This window comes from Embiotoca jacksoni, unplaced genomic scaffold (assembly GCF_022577435.1).
Source record: "Embiotoca jacksoni isolate LCO1_2020_lvr unplaced genomic scaffold, fEmbJac1.0.p SCAF_94, whole genome shotgun sequence".
NCBI lineage: Eukaryota > Metazoa > Chordata > Actinopteri > Embiotocidae > Embiotoca > Embiotoca jacksoni.
Genome location: NW_027185452.1, coordinates 685,086 through 703,863, shown reverse-complemented (window position 1 = coordinate 703,863; position 18,778 = coordinate 685,086). Strand labels below are relative to the sequence as shown.

The window sequence follows — 18,778 nt, the reverse complement described above, 5'->3', positions numbered from 1 at the left end:
CGATCCAGGTCACTTGACACCGCCTCGGCTCGGCCAAGTCCTCGCAGTCTGCTTGCCGCCCTGCAGCATGGCAGACACCGGGGCCTGGAGGATGCACCAGGAGGGCCCCCGGATCCTCCAGCCAGGACCGGGACCGGGACCGGGATTAGGACCAGTACCGGGATTGGGACCGGGACTGGGACCGGGGTCCGGACCAGCTCCAAACCGTGTGTGGATCTCACTGATCGCAGGTGAGTTTGATAAACAAAGGGTCGGCAGATATTAAAGGACCAATCTGTAGTTTAAACAGCAATACATTTCAGCCAATCAGAACAGATTATTTCACCTGCTGCCAAAACAAATAAATTGATTTATTCTGCGAAGGAAGGAAGAAGTAACACCAAAATAAAATAATAACTTTCAGTCTTGTTTATAACTCACCAAACCGAGAACAGGCGAAGCCCCGTCACTAAACTGGTTGTTTTCCTTTTCTGGGGACGAGAACGAAGACGTCTGCAGCTCCTTGACATGTCTTTTAATGTCCTTTAATGCAGTTTGACAAAAATATATGTACGTCTCCCAGTTATTATTTTCCTGAAAGTCTGCTGTGACTTGAAAGATTAAGAAAATGGTGAATAAATAACAATACATAACTACAAAACCTTTATTCAAAGTGAGATTTGAGATTAACTACAAAAAAAAGTGATAATTATAGTTAGATAAACTGGGATTTAACTGTAACACTCCTATAACAACAAAATAATAATAACCCCAGAGAGAAAAGAAAGATGATGTATTCTCTAATGTTATGTCTACATGATAATAACACACACAAAAAGTCGCGTTTTTACAGCTCTTTTATGTCCATGTAAACAATTGTACGTTTTAAAAAGTTAAAAACAACAATTACACGCACAGTAAACCGAAGTTTTCGGTTTAAAATCTGTTCTGCAGTGTCGCAGTTCAGTAAAAACGGCCTCCGCGTCGTCCTTTGTTCCTCTGGTACCCTGAAAGCCTCATTGTTGACGTGTTTCCCAGCGGACCGTGAAGGCAGCACGGGGGCTGTTCTGTGGGCAGCGGCTCCCGTTGCCCCGGCAACGAGTCTTAAAGACGGACTCGGTCCATCAGAGCGCTCAGACTCTTCGGAGCGTCGAACCGGGAGCTAACATGCTAAACCGGGAGCGCTTACCGGGTAAAAAAACCGAAAAACAAAACAGCGGAAGCGTTCGTCAAATCAAAGAGGAGCCGCGGAGGCTGATGGGAAACTGAGGAGAAAGTTTTTAAAACTTTTTAAGGAACTCTGCGTCCGGCTGCCCGCTAGCCGGCTAACGGCTAAACGAGCGGGCTCGCAGTTTGAAAAGTTTGCGGAGCTCGAAGGAGTTACCGACCGGGAACTAGACGGTACCGACCGGGAACTAGACGGTACCGACCGGGAACTAGACGGTACCGACCGGCAGTTAGACGGAACCGACCGGGAATTAGACGGAACCGACCGGCAGTTAGACGGGCCCCATGACGGTGGAGCGCGTGAAGCACTCCCCGGTCCTGTCCGTCCTGTTCAGGGCGGCGGAGGACCGGGAGCCGCAGGGAGCCGCGGAGTTCATCAAAGGTACCGTCCTCCAGCGGGACGAACACGGACGAACTTCTGCTTAAAAACAGCTCAGCTGCTGAGTTTATAAACGTTAAAAAGAAAATCAATGTTTTAGGTTTTTTGACTCTAAAAATCAATACAACTTTATTGTCTAACTTTGGAGCACAAAATTCAGTTTACAAAACAATAAACATCAGACATCGGTGGGAAGTAATCAGATTACTGAGGTACAAGTACAAGTACTGCAAAGTATAAATACTCAGGAAGTTGTTGTTTGTTCGCTCTGCATGATATCTGATTATATATGACATCAGATTACTGATAATTATATTTTACTCTTATTTTCCTCCGTCTGCAGGTGTCACATCACAAAAAGTAAAAACTATATTAAAGTCAAACTTAATAATAAAACAGTAAATGATTGAAAAGACAATTTAATTTAGAGTTTTGTTGAAGTCGTAAATACACATTATTTTATGGGTTTTTCAATACAAACTGAATGAATTTAATTTAAAAATGTTTCATTAAAAGGTTAAAAATGAGTTTTTAAAGTAAGAATAATTCGGTATTTCAGGTTAAACGGACATTAAACAAGAAGTTAAAGTTAAATACATCAGGTGGTCGTTGGTTTTAAAGGAAACACACTTTTTACTTCTCATTAAAACTTTTATCTTTGATTACAAACTTTTTCCAAAAGCACATTTACGTGTGAATATAAGTTTGCCGTCTGTTCCTGTCCGACAGAACGTTTGTACTTCGCCACGTTACGCAGCAAACCGAAGAGCACCGCCAACACGCACTACTTCTGCACCGACGACGAGTTCGCCTACGAAAAGTAAGTCCACCGCCTGCCGCACGGCATTCTGGGTACCCGGGTTTGTGTGATTATGATTTTTAATGTATTTTATTTCATGTATGTTATTGTATTTTGTTTGACATTATTTTAATTTATTTAGCGTTATTTCATGTTATTTAATTTAACGTTATTTAGTTTTATTTATTTTATTAAACTTTTTTGTTCCTCATAAAATAAAACCACTTCAGCTCGTTGTTACGTAGCTGCGTTGTGTTTATGTGCGCTGCTGTAACTCCACGTGATATTTATCCGTCGTAAATATCATTTTTCAAACGTGTTTGTTGACTCGAGGCAACGAACAGGAGTTTCAGCTCTGACAGATGTTGACAGATGTTAGTGAGTTCAGTCAGATCAGTTCAGGACCGACGTTTGTGTGTCAGCAGCTGGAGGATGTGTGTGATGGACTCGTCTAAAGTGTGTGTGTGTGTGTGTGTGTGTGTGTGTGTGTGTGTGTGTGTGTGTGTGTGTGTGTTTCTACAGTTTCTACGCTGACTTCGGCCCTCTGAATCTCTCCATGTTGTACCGATACTGCTGCAAACTCAACAAGAAGCTCAAAGTGAGTTTCTGCTGCTGCGACGCTCCCAAAGCAGGAATGTCCAGAATGCAACAGGAGAGTCACAGATTCACTCCTTCACAGCGAGGTCTCACTCTGTCACAGATTCACTCTGTCACAGATTCACTCCTTCACAGCGAGGTCTCACTCTGTCACAGATTCACTCTGTCACAGATTCACTCCTTCACAGATTCACTCTGTCACAGCGAGGTCTCACTCTGTCACAGATTCACTCCTTCACAGATTCACTCTTTCACAGATTCACTCTTTCACAGATTCACTCTGTCACAGATTCACTCTGTCACAGCGAGGTCTCACTCTGTCACAGATTCACTCTTTCACAGATTCACTCTTTCACTGATTCACTCTTTCACTGATTCACTCTTTCACTGATTCACTCTGTCACTGATTCACTCTGTCACTGATTCACTCTTTCACTGATTCACTCTGTCACAGATTCACTCTTTCACTGATTCACTCTTTCACAGATTCACTCTTTCACTGATTCACTCTTTCACAGATTCACTCCTTCACAGCGAGGTCTCACTCTGTCACAGATTCACTCCTTCACAGATTCACTCTGTCACAGCGAGGTCTCACTCTGTCACAGATTCACTCTTTCACAGATTCACTCTTTCACTGATTCACTCTTTCACTGATTCACTCTGTCACAGATTCACTCTTTCACTGATTCACTCTTTCACAGATTCACTCTTTCACTGATTCACTCTTTCACAGATTCACTCCTTCACAGCGAGGTCTCACTCTGTCACAGATTCACTCCTTCACAGATTCACTCTGTCACAGCGAGGTCTCACTCTGTCACAGATTCACTCTTTCACAGATTCACTCTTTCACTGATTCACTCTTTCACTGATTCACTCTGTCACTGATTCACTCTGTCACTGATTCACTCTTTCACTGATTCACTCTGTCACTGATTCACTCTTTCACTGATTCACTCTGTCACAGATTCACTCTTTCACTGATTCACTCTTTCACAGATTCACTCTTTCACTGATTCACTCTGTCACAGATTCACTCTTTCACAGATTCACTCTTTCACAGTGAGGTCTCACTGTCTGATCGTTGGGTGTCTCCGCTCCTCCTTCACACTGTAAACATTCGTCCTCTGTGTTTTGTGTTTGATGTACGTTGCCATGGTGACCACATTCCTCCAGTCGACTGGTTGTCAATTCATCATGACAGAATCCTCCTGTCCTCCCTGGTCGTCATGTCCTCCCTGGTTGTCATGTCCTCCCTGTGTAACACAGTGTTTACCTGTCGCACAGTGTCCACGCTGAAAGTGTCTCCATCTGTATATAAAGACGGACGTGTCCCCCTGGTGGTCCTCGGTGGTTTTACACTTTAAGACGTCGCTGCTCGTTGTTTTTTCTTCTCTTCACTGTAAACGTGACTCGCTGCATGTTTTTCCTCTTCATCTTCTTCTTCTTCTGCGTTCTTACCTCGTGTCGGCGGTCTCTGTGGGGTCGTGACCTCCTGCGGGAGCTGCAGCTCGGTGTCAGGTGTTATTTTGGATGATCGGAGGATCGGCGGTCCGTCTCTAATGAGAAAAATGAGGCCGAGCATCTGACGGTCGGCTGTGAGAATCTGCAGCTGACCGTTGATCGCTGACTCAGCAGCTCCGTCCACAACAAAAAACACACAGACGGAAATTACAGTCTTGACTATTAATCAATGATTTAAAAAAAAAAAAAAAAAAAAGGTTTCTAACGATCTTCCTGTGCTGCTTCCTGTTGTGTGCAGTCGTTCACTCTGACCAGGAAGAGAATCGTTCACTACGCCAGCTTCGACCAGAGGAAGAGGTCCAACGCTGCCGTACTGATCGGAGGCTACGCTGTGAGTACATCGCTTCTTATTGGTCAGCGGGTGGAAATAAAAAATAAAAACAACAACAACCGAGGTGTCCCTGAGGAGACCTGAGACGTTAAAGTCCTCAGAGACCGAAACCCTTTAAATCCACTTAAATCAAAGGAAAGAGGTGATGCAGGACCTGCTTTACAATTAAGGTTGTTTTTAGGTTTTCTTCGTTGTCACGGTGATCCAGTGATGGTGATCTGTACATCTGCATTACACACAGGAAGTGTTGACGGGTAATTCGGCTGCCAAACATTTTAATTTACTGTAGAAAAACAAGTTTGTGTTTGTGAGAGATATACGATATAAGTCCAGTGTTTCCCTTCGATTGGGACCCCTGGAAAAAAAACAGCTCCACCTCTGCTGTGTTTCTGTCCTCTGATCTCTGTGTGTTTGACTGTGGGCGGAGCTTAAACCGCTGCTGCTCTGACACGGTGAGGAGCAAACACACACTCGGACAGATTAAAAAATAAAATGATACAAAATGCTAAAAAGGGTTGCCAAATAAACTAAATACTAAATGTCCTTCAGGGCAAATTGAAAACAAAGTTACAGTGATTTAAAATACAAATCAGGCTTTTACCCCGATGTACAACGGAGGCTGGAAAAAAGAGGAGTGACCCTTTAAAGTGGACTCTGTCTGAATACAGACCTCTGCAGGTGGATCACACACACACACACACACACACACACACACACACACACACATACACACACACACACACACACACACTCTCCTGCTGTGGTTTGTGTTGAATATTTGATGCCGGTTGAAGCAGCTGAAACAAAAGTTGATTGTGTGTCCAGAGCAGCTTCAGACAAGAACACACAATGTACACACACTGTACACACACTCAACACACACTCAACACACACCAACGTGTGGAGTTTATGTGTTTTCTCTGGAGAAAACTAGTTGACCTGTTTTTAATTCTGCAGACCAGTGAAAAGTGAAGGACTCATCCCATTATTTCTCCGTCAGGTGATCTACCTGAAGAAAACCCCAGAAGAAGCCTACCGAGCTCTGATCTCTGGTTCAAACGCCTCCTACCTGGCCTTCAGGTGAGTCTCAAACATTAGCCTATAAAAGAACATTATGAGAGTCTTCGATAACATCGTCTGGTCAGACGTGACACGTGAACACGTCTCTGGCGTGTTTTACAACATGAGGATCAACAGGAAGTTTAATAAAGACGATGACAGCAAACAGGGCGGCGAAAGTTAGTTTGAAGCTTCACTCGTTTCTGACAGAGGAGACGAGCTGTGTGTGTGTGTGTGTGTGTGTGTGTGTGTGTGTGTGTGTGTGTGTGTGTCAGATAAAGGGCTTTTTGTTGCCACCACACACACACACACACTCTGACTGAGCCGTTATGTAACATCAGTAAATGGAGGAAGTCTCCGTTCTCCTGTCGGCCTCATGAGGAGCTCCGACCTCCCTACAGGCCTTGGAGGATTAAACACAGCGAGGGAGGCCACGCCCACCAGTGAGGGGGGGGGGGGGTTATTGTGCTCCGTGCAGTCTGAACTGCTGACAGCTGAATTATTGATGTTAAATACAGATGATCCAATATTCAAATTTAATAAACAGCTGGTGACGCTAAATCCTCCAGAAGATATAAATACCCGCCCCCTCCACCCCCCACTTCCCCCGACGTGGAGGTATGCGTGAGAGACGTGAGAGTTTCTGTCGCCGCGGTGATAACGAAGCTGAACGTTCACACCGAGGACAATGTTTAAAAAACAATCTGCAGCTCCTCAGACGTGGACGTTAATGAGAGTTCAGCTGCAGGTGAAGATCCTGAAACACCTGACGGGTGACGTCAGCTGACAGTCAGCTGATCCTGGACCTGCTGCAGCTGACAGTCAGAGTTCCTCACTGTCAGCTGCAGCAGGTCCAGGATCGCTTCCTGTTCTGGTTATTTAACCAAATCACATCTAACAAATGATGTAAAGACAAAAACAAAATGGTACTTTAATAATTTAAAAAGTTTAGTGACACTGAAAACGTTTCTGTTTTTATGTTTATGCTGTTATGACTATTGATCTCGTGATGAATTAATTAGTAGTTAATTAAACCTCCATCAGGCCGAGCTGTTAATCCGTTTATCTCACGTGTCTCCGCAGGGACGCCTCCTTTGGGAATTGCACCTACAACCTCACAGTGCTGGACTGTCTGCAGGGCGTCAGGAAGGTGAGAGGAAGGAGGGGGGGGACTTTTAGTGTCCGGTGGTTCCAAAAGCGCCGCAACGATAACCTGACGAGATCCTATCCAGGTGATCTGTGATGACTCGTCGTCGACCAATCAGGTGCGAGCTCTTCGGTAGCAGGTTAACGACACCGCGGGGACTCGGTGACTCACAGCAGAAAGTTACGAGGTGTTTGTTTGGGATCCAGACTGTCGGGATCACAGTCTGCAGCTCTTTCAGCAGATTATTGTTACGTAACAGCTCGGCGACACAAGGAGCCGTTGTCCTGAGACGGCGGCCAATCAGAGAGCAGCAGCAGCTCCGTGTTCACTTCAGCAGATAAGTTCTCCCACCTGGGACCTGACGGACGTGGGAATCATTCACACCGTTAACTGCTTCATTGATGAGCTTTGACAGTTGTTGTTGTTTTTCCTGATGAATACAACGCAAAATATTTTAGTTTCATGGTTTATGAAGAGGTTAAAAAGACATAATAAAACCAAAACATGTCAGATTTATCAGAAGAGTCTGAAAGTATAAAGCGGCATTTCTTGCAGGAGGATTAGATCATAACGGTTCAACGCTTCTCTCCCAAACACAAAAACACCTCAGAGGCTCTGCAAGAGGATTTATTTCATTTCATTAATGGTTTTTAGTGATTCAGTGATTTGAACCCTCTTCTGAAATGATTGTTTATTTTACTGTCCTGTCTTTAAAACATTAGATTTATATGTTCTCTTTTCATCAATATCTCTACGTCTATCTCTACGTCTATCTCTACATCTATCTCTACGTCTATCTCTACATCTATCTCTACGTCTATCTCTACATCTATCTCTACGTCTATCTCTACATCTATCTCTACGTCTATCTCTACGTCTATCTCTACGTCTATCTCTACGTCTATCTCTACGTCTATCTCAACATCTATCTCTATGCCTGTCTCGACATCTATCTCTACGTCTATCTCGACATCTATCTCTACGTCTATCTCTACATCTATCTCTACGTCTATCTCTACGTCTATCTCAACATCTATCTCTATGCCTGTCTCGACATCTATCTCTACGTCTATCTCGACATCTATCTCTACGTCTATCTCGACATCTATCTCTACGTCTATCTCTACATCTATCTCTACGTCTATCTCTACGTCTATCTCTACATCTATCTCTACAGCTCTACATCTATCTCTACATCTATCTCTACATCTATCTCTACAGCTCTACATCTATCTCTACATCTATCTCTACATCTCCATCTCTACATCTATCTCTGCATCTCTATCTCTACATCTATCTCTACATCCATCTCTACATCTATCTCTACATCTCCATCTCTACATCTATCTCTGCATCTCTATCTCTACATCTATCTCTACATCTATCTCTACATCTCCATCTCTACATCTATCTCTACATCTCCATCTCTACATCTATCTCTGCATCTCTATCTCTACATCTATCTCTACATCTCCATCTCTACATCTATCTCTGCATCTCTATCTCTACATCTATCTCTACATCTATCTCTACCTCTCCATCTCTACATCTATCTCTGCATCTCTATCTCTACATCTATCTCTACATCTACCTCTACATCTCCATCTCTACTTCTATCTCTGCATCTCTATCTCTACATCTTTCTCTACATCTATCTCTACATCTATCTCTACATCTCCATCTCTACATCTATCTCTGCATCTCTATCTCTACATTTATCTCTACGTCTATCTCTACAGCTCTACATCTATCTTTACATCTCTAACTCTACGTCTATCTCTATGTCTATCTCTACATCTATCGCTACGTCTCTATCTCTGTATCTCTATCTCTACATCTATCTCTAAGCTTATCTCTACATTTCCATCTCTGCATGTATCTTAACGTCTATCTCTACATCTATCTCTACGCCTATCTCTACATCTATCTCTATGTCTACCTTTGTATTTATCTCTGCATCTATCTCTATCTCTATATCTTTATCTCTATATCCTTATCTTTATCTCTATCTTCATCTCTGGCGGACTGAATTTAATGAGAAGCTGTTTAACGGATGGAAATGTCCCGTCAATATAAAGATCCTTCGTAGGTTCAATACCACCATATTTTTTGTTTAATATATGAAGATACAATATTGGATTAAATCCACGTTAATGTTGTTACTAATCCAGCCTGCAAACATTTTGGTCGCACACGCCAACAAAAACCGATGAAATGTGAAGAAATATTCTCATCGGTCAAACAACGATAAAAGTTTTCTGCTGGCCGTCTTGTGTGTTTCAGGCTCTGCAACACGGCTTCTTCGACTTCGAGACGTTTGACGTGGACGAGTACGAACACTACGAGGTGAGAGTCCTGCTGGCGCTAAGCTGACTGAGCCGAGTCACGATTCAACGAGACGACGCGACTCCTTTCTGTCTGATTGGTGGAGATCTGATGGAAAAATGGCTCAAACCAAACTCAATGCAAATTTTAGACGAAATAAACAAATCTCAGTGCTTTGATTCTGTGGCGGAAAACAAAAAGCGCAGGAAGCTGCTGTCTCCAATGCTGTAGACCATTTTAGTAAATCGGCCTGTAGCGCCCCCCTCAGGACGACCAGAGTAATGACAGACAGACAGAAGAACTTTCATCAGAGAACAATTCAGAGTTTAATACCTGCAAACATTCATCCATAATCAAAATGACTCCTTTATTTAGAGATTATTAACGTGAAACTTGTTTGTGTCAGCGGGTCGAGAACGGAGACCTGAACTGGATCGTCCCGGGGAAGTTTCTGGCTTTCAGCGGACCTCATCCCAAAACCAAGATAGAGAACGGTGAGCGAACGCCTTCGGTCCCAGGAATTTAACCAAGTACATTTATTCAAGTACTTGTGTACAAATGTGAGGTATTTTATCTTCATTTGAGTATTTCCATTTAATACAACTTCATACTTTCTGTAAAGTCTCTTTTTTCTTCTTTTTTTTTTTTTTTGCTGGTTTCAAATTCAAAATAATATGCTCTTTATTTTTCATAAAACAACATTTTATATATTGTCTTGGTCTATTTTTAATTACATATTGAATTTGACATGATTTGCAAATAGTTGCATTTTGTGTTTATTTACATTTTACACAATTAAACCAACTTTGTTAGAAAACACGGTTATAAGTTGTAGAAATTCAACTTTTTACTTTTTAGTTTAATATAATCTCCATGGAAATGTAGGACATTAAATTCACAATTTTATTTAAACAATTTTTAATTTTTACTTTAAATTTTTTTAATATTATATATTCATATTGTATTTATTTTTTTATTTTTGACTGTTTGTTTCTTTGACAGTAAACCTAATAAAATATTTGTCATAAAACCCCATACATTTTTAGATTTTCTGTAAAAGTCCACAAGTGTACCAAGTTTTTTTTTTAAAGTTTTATGATGCTCACAGTTGTCATGGAAACAGATGGAAGGTTACAGGATCCTTTTTATTAATTACAAAACAACAGTCACATCTTGTAAACTTCTAATTTCACTTATTTGTAGTTTATAAATTGTCAATAATTCAGAGAGGTGCATTTAATTTGACTTGACGAGCACGTGAGCAGACTGTCCACCCAGCAGGGGGCGCCGCTGCATAGAGAAGGCAACACATTGACATGAAACCCTGTTAAAAGGATCTTAAAACAGACAACCAGTGAAGGGACTTTGGTACAGGTGAGGTGTTAACACCTGTGGTTGCTCCACCCCCCCTGTAGGTTACCCTCTTCACGCCCCCGAGGCTTACTTCCCATACTTCCGGAAGCACAACGTGACCACCGTCGTCCGCCTGAACAAGAAGATCTACGACGCCAAGCGCTTCACCGACGCCGGCTTCGACCACTGCGAACTCTTCTTCGTGGACGGCAGCACGCCGAGCGACATCATCACGCGCCGCTTCCTGCACATCTGTGAGAGCACCGAGGGCGCCGTTGCCGTCCACTGCAAGGGTGAGACGCTTCCTGTCCTCTCTGATGTCCTCCCACCTCCTCCTGTCATGTAAACGGGAGGTGTAGTTATCAGAGTGTCCAGCAGAGGGCGGCCTGCTCCTTCTAAGAGCTCATATCTGCAGATTAAGATGATGTCATGGTGAAGACAGACTGTTTACAGCTCCGTGAAAACTCACTTCAGATGTTTAGATTCAGAGTTTCTCCTGAAACTCAAGAAAAGCAATTTATTTTCATTCTGATGCTGCGTCCGTTTGAGATTTATTTCATGTTTGGAAATCTCTGCTTTACAGGTTTAGACTGAATTTATGATTGGTTTTGATCTGGTTTTAGAACTAGTTCAGACTGGTCTTATACCTGTTTTGGAACTGGTTTTTATACCAGACTGGTTTTTAGAACGGACTGTTTTGGACCGCTTCAGTGTGACTTCAGAAATGAAGCAGTGTGCCGGTACTTTGAGTGCATCGGGTCACAGTGTTCATCTGCAGCTCTGTTCTTTGGTTCTGATCCGGACAACCAGCAGGAAACCAGCCAGTGAAGCGCATCAGAGGTAAACTGCTCTGCTGAATCATCACATCTCCTCTGGTCTCTCCGTCTCTCATCAGCTGGTCTGGGCAGGACGGGCACTCTGATTGGCTGCTACCTGATGAAACACTACCGCTTCACGGCGGGCGAGGCCATCGCCTGGATCAGGATCTGCAGACCGGGCTCTGTGATTGGACCGCAGCAGAACTTCTTGGAGGAGTGAGTCTCTCTCTGGTGCTTCAGTTTAACCCGAGACGTCAGAATTTATTTTGTGTTTTTATTGTATTAGTGTTAAATTGGTGTTTTATAATCAAAATTTTAAGATGCAGCTCAAAACCTCCAAAAAAATAAGACTCATCTCTTTAATCTTCCGGTTCTGTTATCAGAGTTGAAACAAAACCAAATTCAACAGGAAATTCCGACGGTCACAATGCTGATTGTGTTCTGATGACTCGGTGGAACGCTTGTTGTTTGTGCTCTGACATGTTTTACATGGCTGCAGGACAGAATTCCAAAACTTGAGGGGAAAGAAAAGGGAAAGTTGAGGGAAAAACAAATGTTGGTGTGAACAGTTTCAGTTTTTGAATGAGCAGCAGGTTTTTCCACCATGAGGTCAGACTGACAGGAGCTCGGTTGTGTTATCTGCAGACCTGCTCCTTTACCTTGAATAGGTAGCACTTAAAATGGCACTTACTGACAGCACTTTGAAGTTTGGCTCTCTTGAAGAAAATTTTACTTTCTTAATTGTTGTTGTTCTGAATTTGTACCCTCATGGTTGAAATGTACTTATTGTAAGTCGCTTTGGATAAAAGCGTCAGATAAATGAAATGTAATGCTCTGTTATCTCGGGTTCCCACGCTGCGGCTGTTTGTATCTCTTGGTGCCGAACTGTGTGTTTGTGTTGGCCTCCCGGATCAGGACCAGGACCAGGACTCTGAGGCCGGCCGAGGTCTCCTCTCCAGAGCACCGGGTCGATCAGAGCTGTGTTTCTATCACATGTTTGACTTAAAGTGTTAAAAGTACGCGTGTTTGTGTCTTTGTACTTGTGTTCACAGGAAGCAGACAGCGCTGTGGTTGCTAGGCGACAGCCATCGTTCCCAGAAGGCCAAGCTGGAGGAGAGGGCGATGCCTCACCTCGTCAGCGGCATGGACGAGCTCGCGTTAGGCCCCGCCCACAACAGCAACATGTGCAGATCGCCGAGCTCCGACCATCTGCAGGAGGTCGGATACACACACATTTTCCAACAATGAAACAATTTTGTTTTAAATATTTAGCAAAGTCATTCAAGAAAAAAAACATGATTTTTCTTATTTCTATCATCACGTATCTTGTTTGTCTGAGTTTAGTCTGAACTGTAACATGGTGCGTTTGTTTTATCCTCCAGAGTGAGCTGACAGACGGTGGGCCGGGTCTGACTCAGGGAGACAAACTCAGAGCCTTGAAGGGCCGACGTCCGCCCCGACCGGCCACCACCGGAGCCCTGAGGTACCAGAACCAGAACCAGAACCGGCACATTCTGAGACTCTGATTATTGCACTAGAGAAGGTGGAGACTGACGGACGTGTTGTGTTTCAGGTTGGAGGAGATGAAGACTCACAGCCGGTCGTCCTCTCAGCCGCTCAGGTACCTTCAACACCACGAACTGGTTCCACTGGTTTTAAAACTATAATCGATGCATGTGTTGATCTGGATTTTACACGTCTGCGCCCAGATTGTCGATGGGGGTCGGTCAAGGCCCCGCCTCCCCCCTTAAGTCCTCCAAGTTCCCAGCATCCTCTGCTTCTGCCGCGGCCAAGAGGATCGGGAGAAGTCCGTCGGCATCAAACAACAGGAGGTCAGTGATCTCAGCGACTTCCTGTCGGACTTTAAACTGATTTAGACCCAATGTGAACCGGATTTAAAGTGGTTTAATGATTATATGAATTCATGTGTTCAGAACCAGATTAAACCTCATTTTAATCAGGTTTAAAGTGTGATTACATCATGTTTTAAGATGACTTGATCTAGTTTTAAACTGTTTTAAACTGATCCAGATTTCATTCGTGTTTAAACCTAAATCAAAGATCCAGATTTATTTGTTGCATTATTTGTGAGAACAAGTCAGAGCCTCAAAACAGAATTTTTAAACAGAAAAAGAAAAATAGCTTTAGCTAAAGCTATCTGAGAAGCTGCTGTAATTAGCCGAAGTTATTATTAATATTTGTATTCTGAATTCAATATAAATATAAATAGCATGTTTCCGTGGCAACATAATGTTCATCGAGTGAAACGGTCTTTGGTCAGTGCAGCAGAAGTTCTCTAGCATGTAGCATGTTTTACTGTGTTTCATGTTGTTCATGCATGTTGTATGTATGTATGTATTGGCCCCGCCCCCTTGCTGACATCAGCTCTGCCCTCGGCTCCCGATTGGCCAGCTCCCTCAGCGATCTGTACGCTGCCGACATCGAGGAGGACCGGAAGGCGCCGTACTCCTCTCTTCCTCCCCCCTCATCCGCCTCCTCCTCTGTGTCACTAAGCCCCTCCCCCTGTCATATGGCCCCGCCCCTTTTATCTCGCTACGCTAACGGACCTCGCAGCACGCAGCACGAGGTCAACAACAACAGCGGCCCGTACGCCGGCTCGGCGGCCCCCCCCGCGGGGAAAAGCTTCGCTCGGCCGGGGCCTCAGGACTTCATCGCCTACAGGAGCCCCGTGGCCTACAGCGCCATGAAGGGGCCCTCGGGACGCTACCTGAGCCGCTCCATACCTGTAAGTCCTCTGACGCAGCAGCAGCTCGGCCCCGCCCCTCCCTGCTCATTGGTTGTCTCTGTTCTGACATCACTAACACACTGGACGCAGCAGAGTAAAAAAATTATCAATAACAGTTTGTCTCATTTTGAAAATCTTCTAGTGAAATAAATAAATAAATGTTTAGTTTACAGCCAATGAAAACGCGGCGTTCAAAGCCTGATGTCTCCGGTGTGTTTCTGATCTCTGACTTCCTGTTCTTTATTGTCTCTGGTGTTTTCTGTGTTCTGACTGCTCGGGAGGTCACATGACGAGGTGTCAACAACAACAACAACAACAGTGCAGGATGAAGAGGAGATAAGAAAATATTCAAACACGGCTGTGAATGTGATTTTTTTTTTATTATTCTTGGTGTCATGTGACGTTATTTTTAATGTCACACTATTTTTAATGTCACATTATTTGTAACGTCACATTATTTTTAACGTCACATTATTTGTAACGTCACATTATTTGTAACGTCACATTATTTTTAATGTCACATTATTTGTAATGTCACACTATTTTTAATGTCACATTATTTTTAATGTCACATTATTTGTAACGTCACATTATTTTTAATGTCACATTATTTGTAGCGTTCCCAACGTGTGTTTGTGATGAATTAATTCTCGGTGGGGTTCTGTGGTGTTTCTCTGACGTCGTGTTAATGTCTCTGACTCACTAACTGGAAGCTGCTGCTGAGCCGAGGAAACCTGCTGACGTCTAAATCAGCCGGGGAACAAGTGGGCGGAGTCACAACGTTTTTAAAGTGTTCTGCTTTGAATAATAATCGAATTAAAACGGTGTCGACGCCTCAAAAGATCCAGAATCTGTAAATAAACCGCAGGATTTTCTACGTCACTGAGGACTATCCTCGGTGTTCGTCCGGTTTCTACGTCACGCTGCCGTCGTGCTGCGTTTTAATTCAACGCGGAGCTTTGCTGGCGGGAAGTTTACGACTTCTCTAAATCCGAACTCCGACTGGGAAATTTCCAGCACTTCAAACTTCACTGAGAAACAGTTTCTCTGTCATAAATCGCAGAGTGGTCGTAGCTTCAAAGTGCCATAAGGTGCAAAACCACTGAGGGCCACTAGGGGCTGGCTTCAAATAAACAACTCGCCGCCGTCCTGATGTGAAGTTTCAATCATTTAACGCCTTCAGGTGGTTTCGACGTAACGCGACACCTTTACCTTCATTCAGTCAGTGCGGAATTATGAATATGTAAATAAGACCCCGCCTCTAACTCCACCCACCACTCACCTGCAGCTCGATGATATGGAAAGCTCCGCCCTCTAGTGGACGGGATTGGTTCTGTGATGTGAGTCTGAATGAGCCTGAATCTTTTTAGACTTTGGACAGAAATGTTCAGCCATGAATGAATATTACACATAAAACTTTAGCATGTCGTTCGCTGGAGAGACTTCAAGGAAATAAAAATGTTTTTAATCCAACGAGAACGAGGATTTTTGGAAAATTAATTGAACTATTTTTTTCTTTTCTCCAGAGAATAAAACTGAGACTTTCCTCAGCGATGTTTGATACTGGACAGATGGACATGTTTTTTTTTTTTTAGATAACCTGCAGTTGGTGTAATAAATATTAAAATTGAATGTAAAAATTTTAAATTAGATCTCAACTTGAATACAGATGTCACCAGTTCAACTTGTGTTTTCATGTTTTTTGTCTTTCAGTCTCTTCAGTCTGAGTACATCCAGTACTAAAACCACAGGTCGGACCTGAGGACGCATTACCCAGAATCCCCTCCTGGTTACCCAGAATCCCCTTTGTGTGTCGGATGCTCAAAGGGAAGCGGCGGGAGTTGATCTCCATCAGGGCCGTTCACACTGTATGTAAATATGTTGTAATCTACACGCGTGTTCGGCTGAAGATATATTTACATGAAGAAAGACAGATTTTATATTTCTTATTTGTGACAGAAGAAGACATATTTTTGTTTTAACAATCATTTTAAGTTTTTTTGTTTTTTGTTTTTTTTGATAAACTGAAGGATCAGCTGACGACGCCTCGCTCCGTCGTCATAGTTACAGTATTTACGTCCTGCTTCGGTTAACCGGCATATTTATTTATTTTGTTGGTTTGACTGATCGTTGTTTGTTTTTTTTTTCTTCTAATCAACAACAATAATAATGAAATTAATAATAAAAATAATAACAGAAGAAGAAAGGGACCCAAACCAGAATGTAAACTCAGGGGATTAAAGTGTGTGTGTGTGTGTGTCGACGTCCGCTCGGCCTTAACGAAGCTTTTGAAGTTCTGCTTTTTTTTTTTTTTTTTTTGAAAGTCGTGGTTACGACTCGCGTCTCCGGATTAAAACCGCAGCCCGAAAGTAAAGACGACTTCCTGCCGCCATTTTGTTTGGATGGCGTCATTTTAAAACCAGTGTATGTGTGCGCAGTCGGAGGAGGGGGTGGAGACATTGTATCGAGGCCCCGCCTCCTGCCCCGCCCACATGTGAGTACACCAATCCGTTCTTATTCACAGGGCATCAAATTTTGATTTTTTTATTTTGATTTTATACACTTTATTAATCCCCGAGGGGAAATTTCTTCATGTTGTTTAACCGAAGCTGTTTCAGAAAAACGCACGAGCTGCTTTTACATTCAGGGACCAAAAAACCAGTTCGATTCACAGATCGTAGTTTCACTTTCACGTACGCAACATTACGTTCTTAAAGTATATTACGTATGTGAACGACTTTTCGGTACTTAAAAAGAATCCACGTTGATTTTGCTTTGTAACGGATTCAAATCCTAAAAGTCGTGAGTTTGTTCGGTCCGACCTCTTTTCACGATCTTTAACCGTATTTGAACTTCGACACGACGTTCTTCAACCCGACTCGTCACGAAGGCGTACAGTAATTTGTACGAATGTTTTAAGACGCCAAAAGGCAACTTGTGCGTTTCTTTCTGATGCTAACAGCGAATCTCGCGCTATCGTTTTCTAGATAAACGAGATCAATACCTGCTAGCTGATATCAGCTACTTTTTCCCCGTAGACTTGTTGTGCTCATAGCTTGCTACAGAGGGCAGGAGGCGGGACCTCATTACCAAGGCTCCGCCCCCCCACAGTCTCTTCTGCTCTGGTTGTAAATGACGTCACCCGAACAAGATGGCAGCCACGTATCAGTCCACCTGGAGGAGAAACCGTTAATTACTTCACGTTAATGGAAAATTAACCGGCTACTTTTCTAATAATTGTTTCATAATTTTGTTCATATAAACGGCTGAATATCGTTGGTTCGCAGGTGGTTTTCTGAAAGTCAAAATAATAACCGATAATGAACCGATGGATCAATGAACGCTGCAGCCTGTAGGGGGCGCTGGAGAAGACTGAACACGTCACCGTTTATCACTCGGACTGTGAAGTCCTATTTGTAATAATGATGAAGACGATCTGCTGACGCGTTTTTTGTGGCAAATAATGTGATAAAATTCAAAAAGTGCGTTTTCACGTTTTGTACGAACTTTTATCCCCAAAAAAGTTCCCTGTATCCGTTCCTTAAATAAAGCTCCTGAAACTGTTCCCGTGGAAACGCAGCTGAAACGATTCGAACTGCAGAGTTTAAAACCCCCGAAGATGTTATTTTTTGTTAACGTCCTGCTGCTCAGGTGTGCTCCCAGACGCTGTGACATCACTGGTGGGTGTGGCTACAGCTGAAACCGCCCAGAGAAGGAAGCTGCTTTGGGGTTTTTATCCTCGTTGTTACTTTCTCAAACCCGAACTTAAAGACTTTTCGTCCACGTGAAGGATAATTTAACATCCGTCAAACCGATCGATCAGAAAATATTTTTAGTGTTTGAGGATTTCTACCTCGTCTGATGAAGAACAATAAAATGATTTTATATCGCACACATATCAGAGACTCCGGAGCCTTTTAAGACATTTAATGATGACACAGCTTTCAAAATAAAAGCTGCCGGGACCAAAACAGAAGGATTGACCCTGAAGGGAAATATTTTCAACAGCTATTCGAGTGATTCTTCATGAACGGACCCAAAGTGCCTGAAACATTTTACATGATGTTTGCTACATCAGGAGGTTTATCTTTTAGTACAGGCTTTTATTTTGGCATCACGTTAACCCCGTTAATATGTTTAGATGAAGCTCAACCGTTGTTTACGCTCATGAATGTGCTGATTCTGTATCTAATGTTTTATTGAAGTCTTTTCAAAGGAAAAGTTTGTAGATTTGTTTTCTTTTAACTGACAGCAGTTTCTATCTGAGCAATAATGGAAAAATAAAATAATTATTCTTCTGACTTTGACTTTGTGTCTGTTTCTTTGCTGAAAACCTCAGTGAGGTTTGTTAGGATGAGTCGACGAAGCCACGAGTCCGAACCAACCGTCAAAACAACAAACAAGTCCAAGTTAAGATGTTAACGGAGCCGAGACGGTTCTGAGTCTTGAAACACTTTCTCAATCTCAAAATATTGAACTCATCAACTTTAT

At 42.9% G+C, this 18,778-nt stretch overlaps 1 protein-coding gene across 3 annotated transcripts; it reads left to right on the top strand.

Moving 5' to 3' along the window:
- Positions 1-175: 175 nt before the first annotated feature.
- Positions 176-18,588, top strand: cdc14ab (cell division cycle 14Ab). Of its 3 annotated transcripts, none has more exons than XM_069141984.1 (16): positions 176-230; positions 2,315-2,405; positions 2,907-2,982; positions 4,747-4,839; positions 5,840-5,919; positions 6,982-7,048; positions 9,329-9,391; positions 9,777-9,864; positions 10,786-11,016; positions 11,619-11,757; positions 12,594-12,759; positions 12,924-13,024; positions 13,115-13,162; positions 13,251-13,373; positions 13,927-14,287; positions 16,001-18,588. In XM_069141984.1, exons 3-16 carry the CDS (start codon positions 2,941-2,943, stop codon positions 16,028-16,030), a joined length of 1,632 nt encoding a protein of 543 aa, XP_068998085.1. In that variant the 5' UTR covers positions 176-230; positions 2,315-2,405; positions 2,907-2,940; the 3' UTR covers positions 16,031-18,588. The 3 variants fall into 3 exon arrangements, with proteins under 3 accessions (XP_068998085.1, XP_068998087.1, XP_068998086.1); XM_069141986.1 differs by lacking the exon at positions 176-230 and adding an exon at positions 1,136-1,588 and having other exon boundaries at positions 13,954-14,287; XM_069141985.1 differs by lacking the exon at positions 176-230 and adding an exon at positions 1,136-1,588.
- Positions 18,589-18,778: the final 190 nt, after the last annotated feature.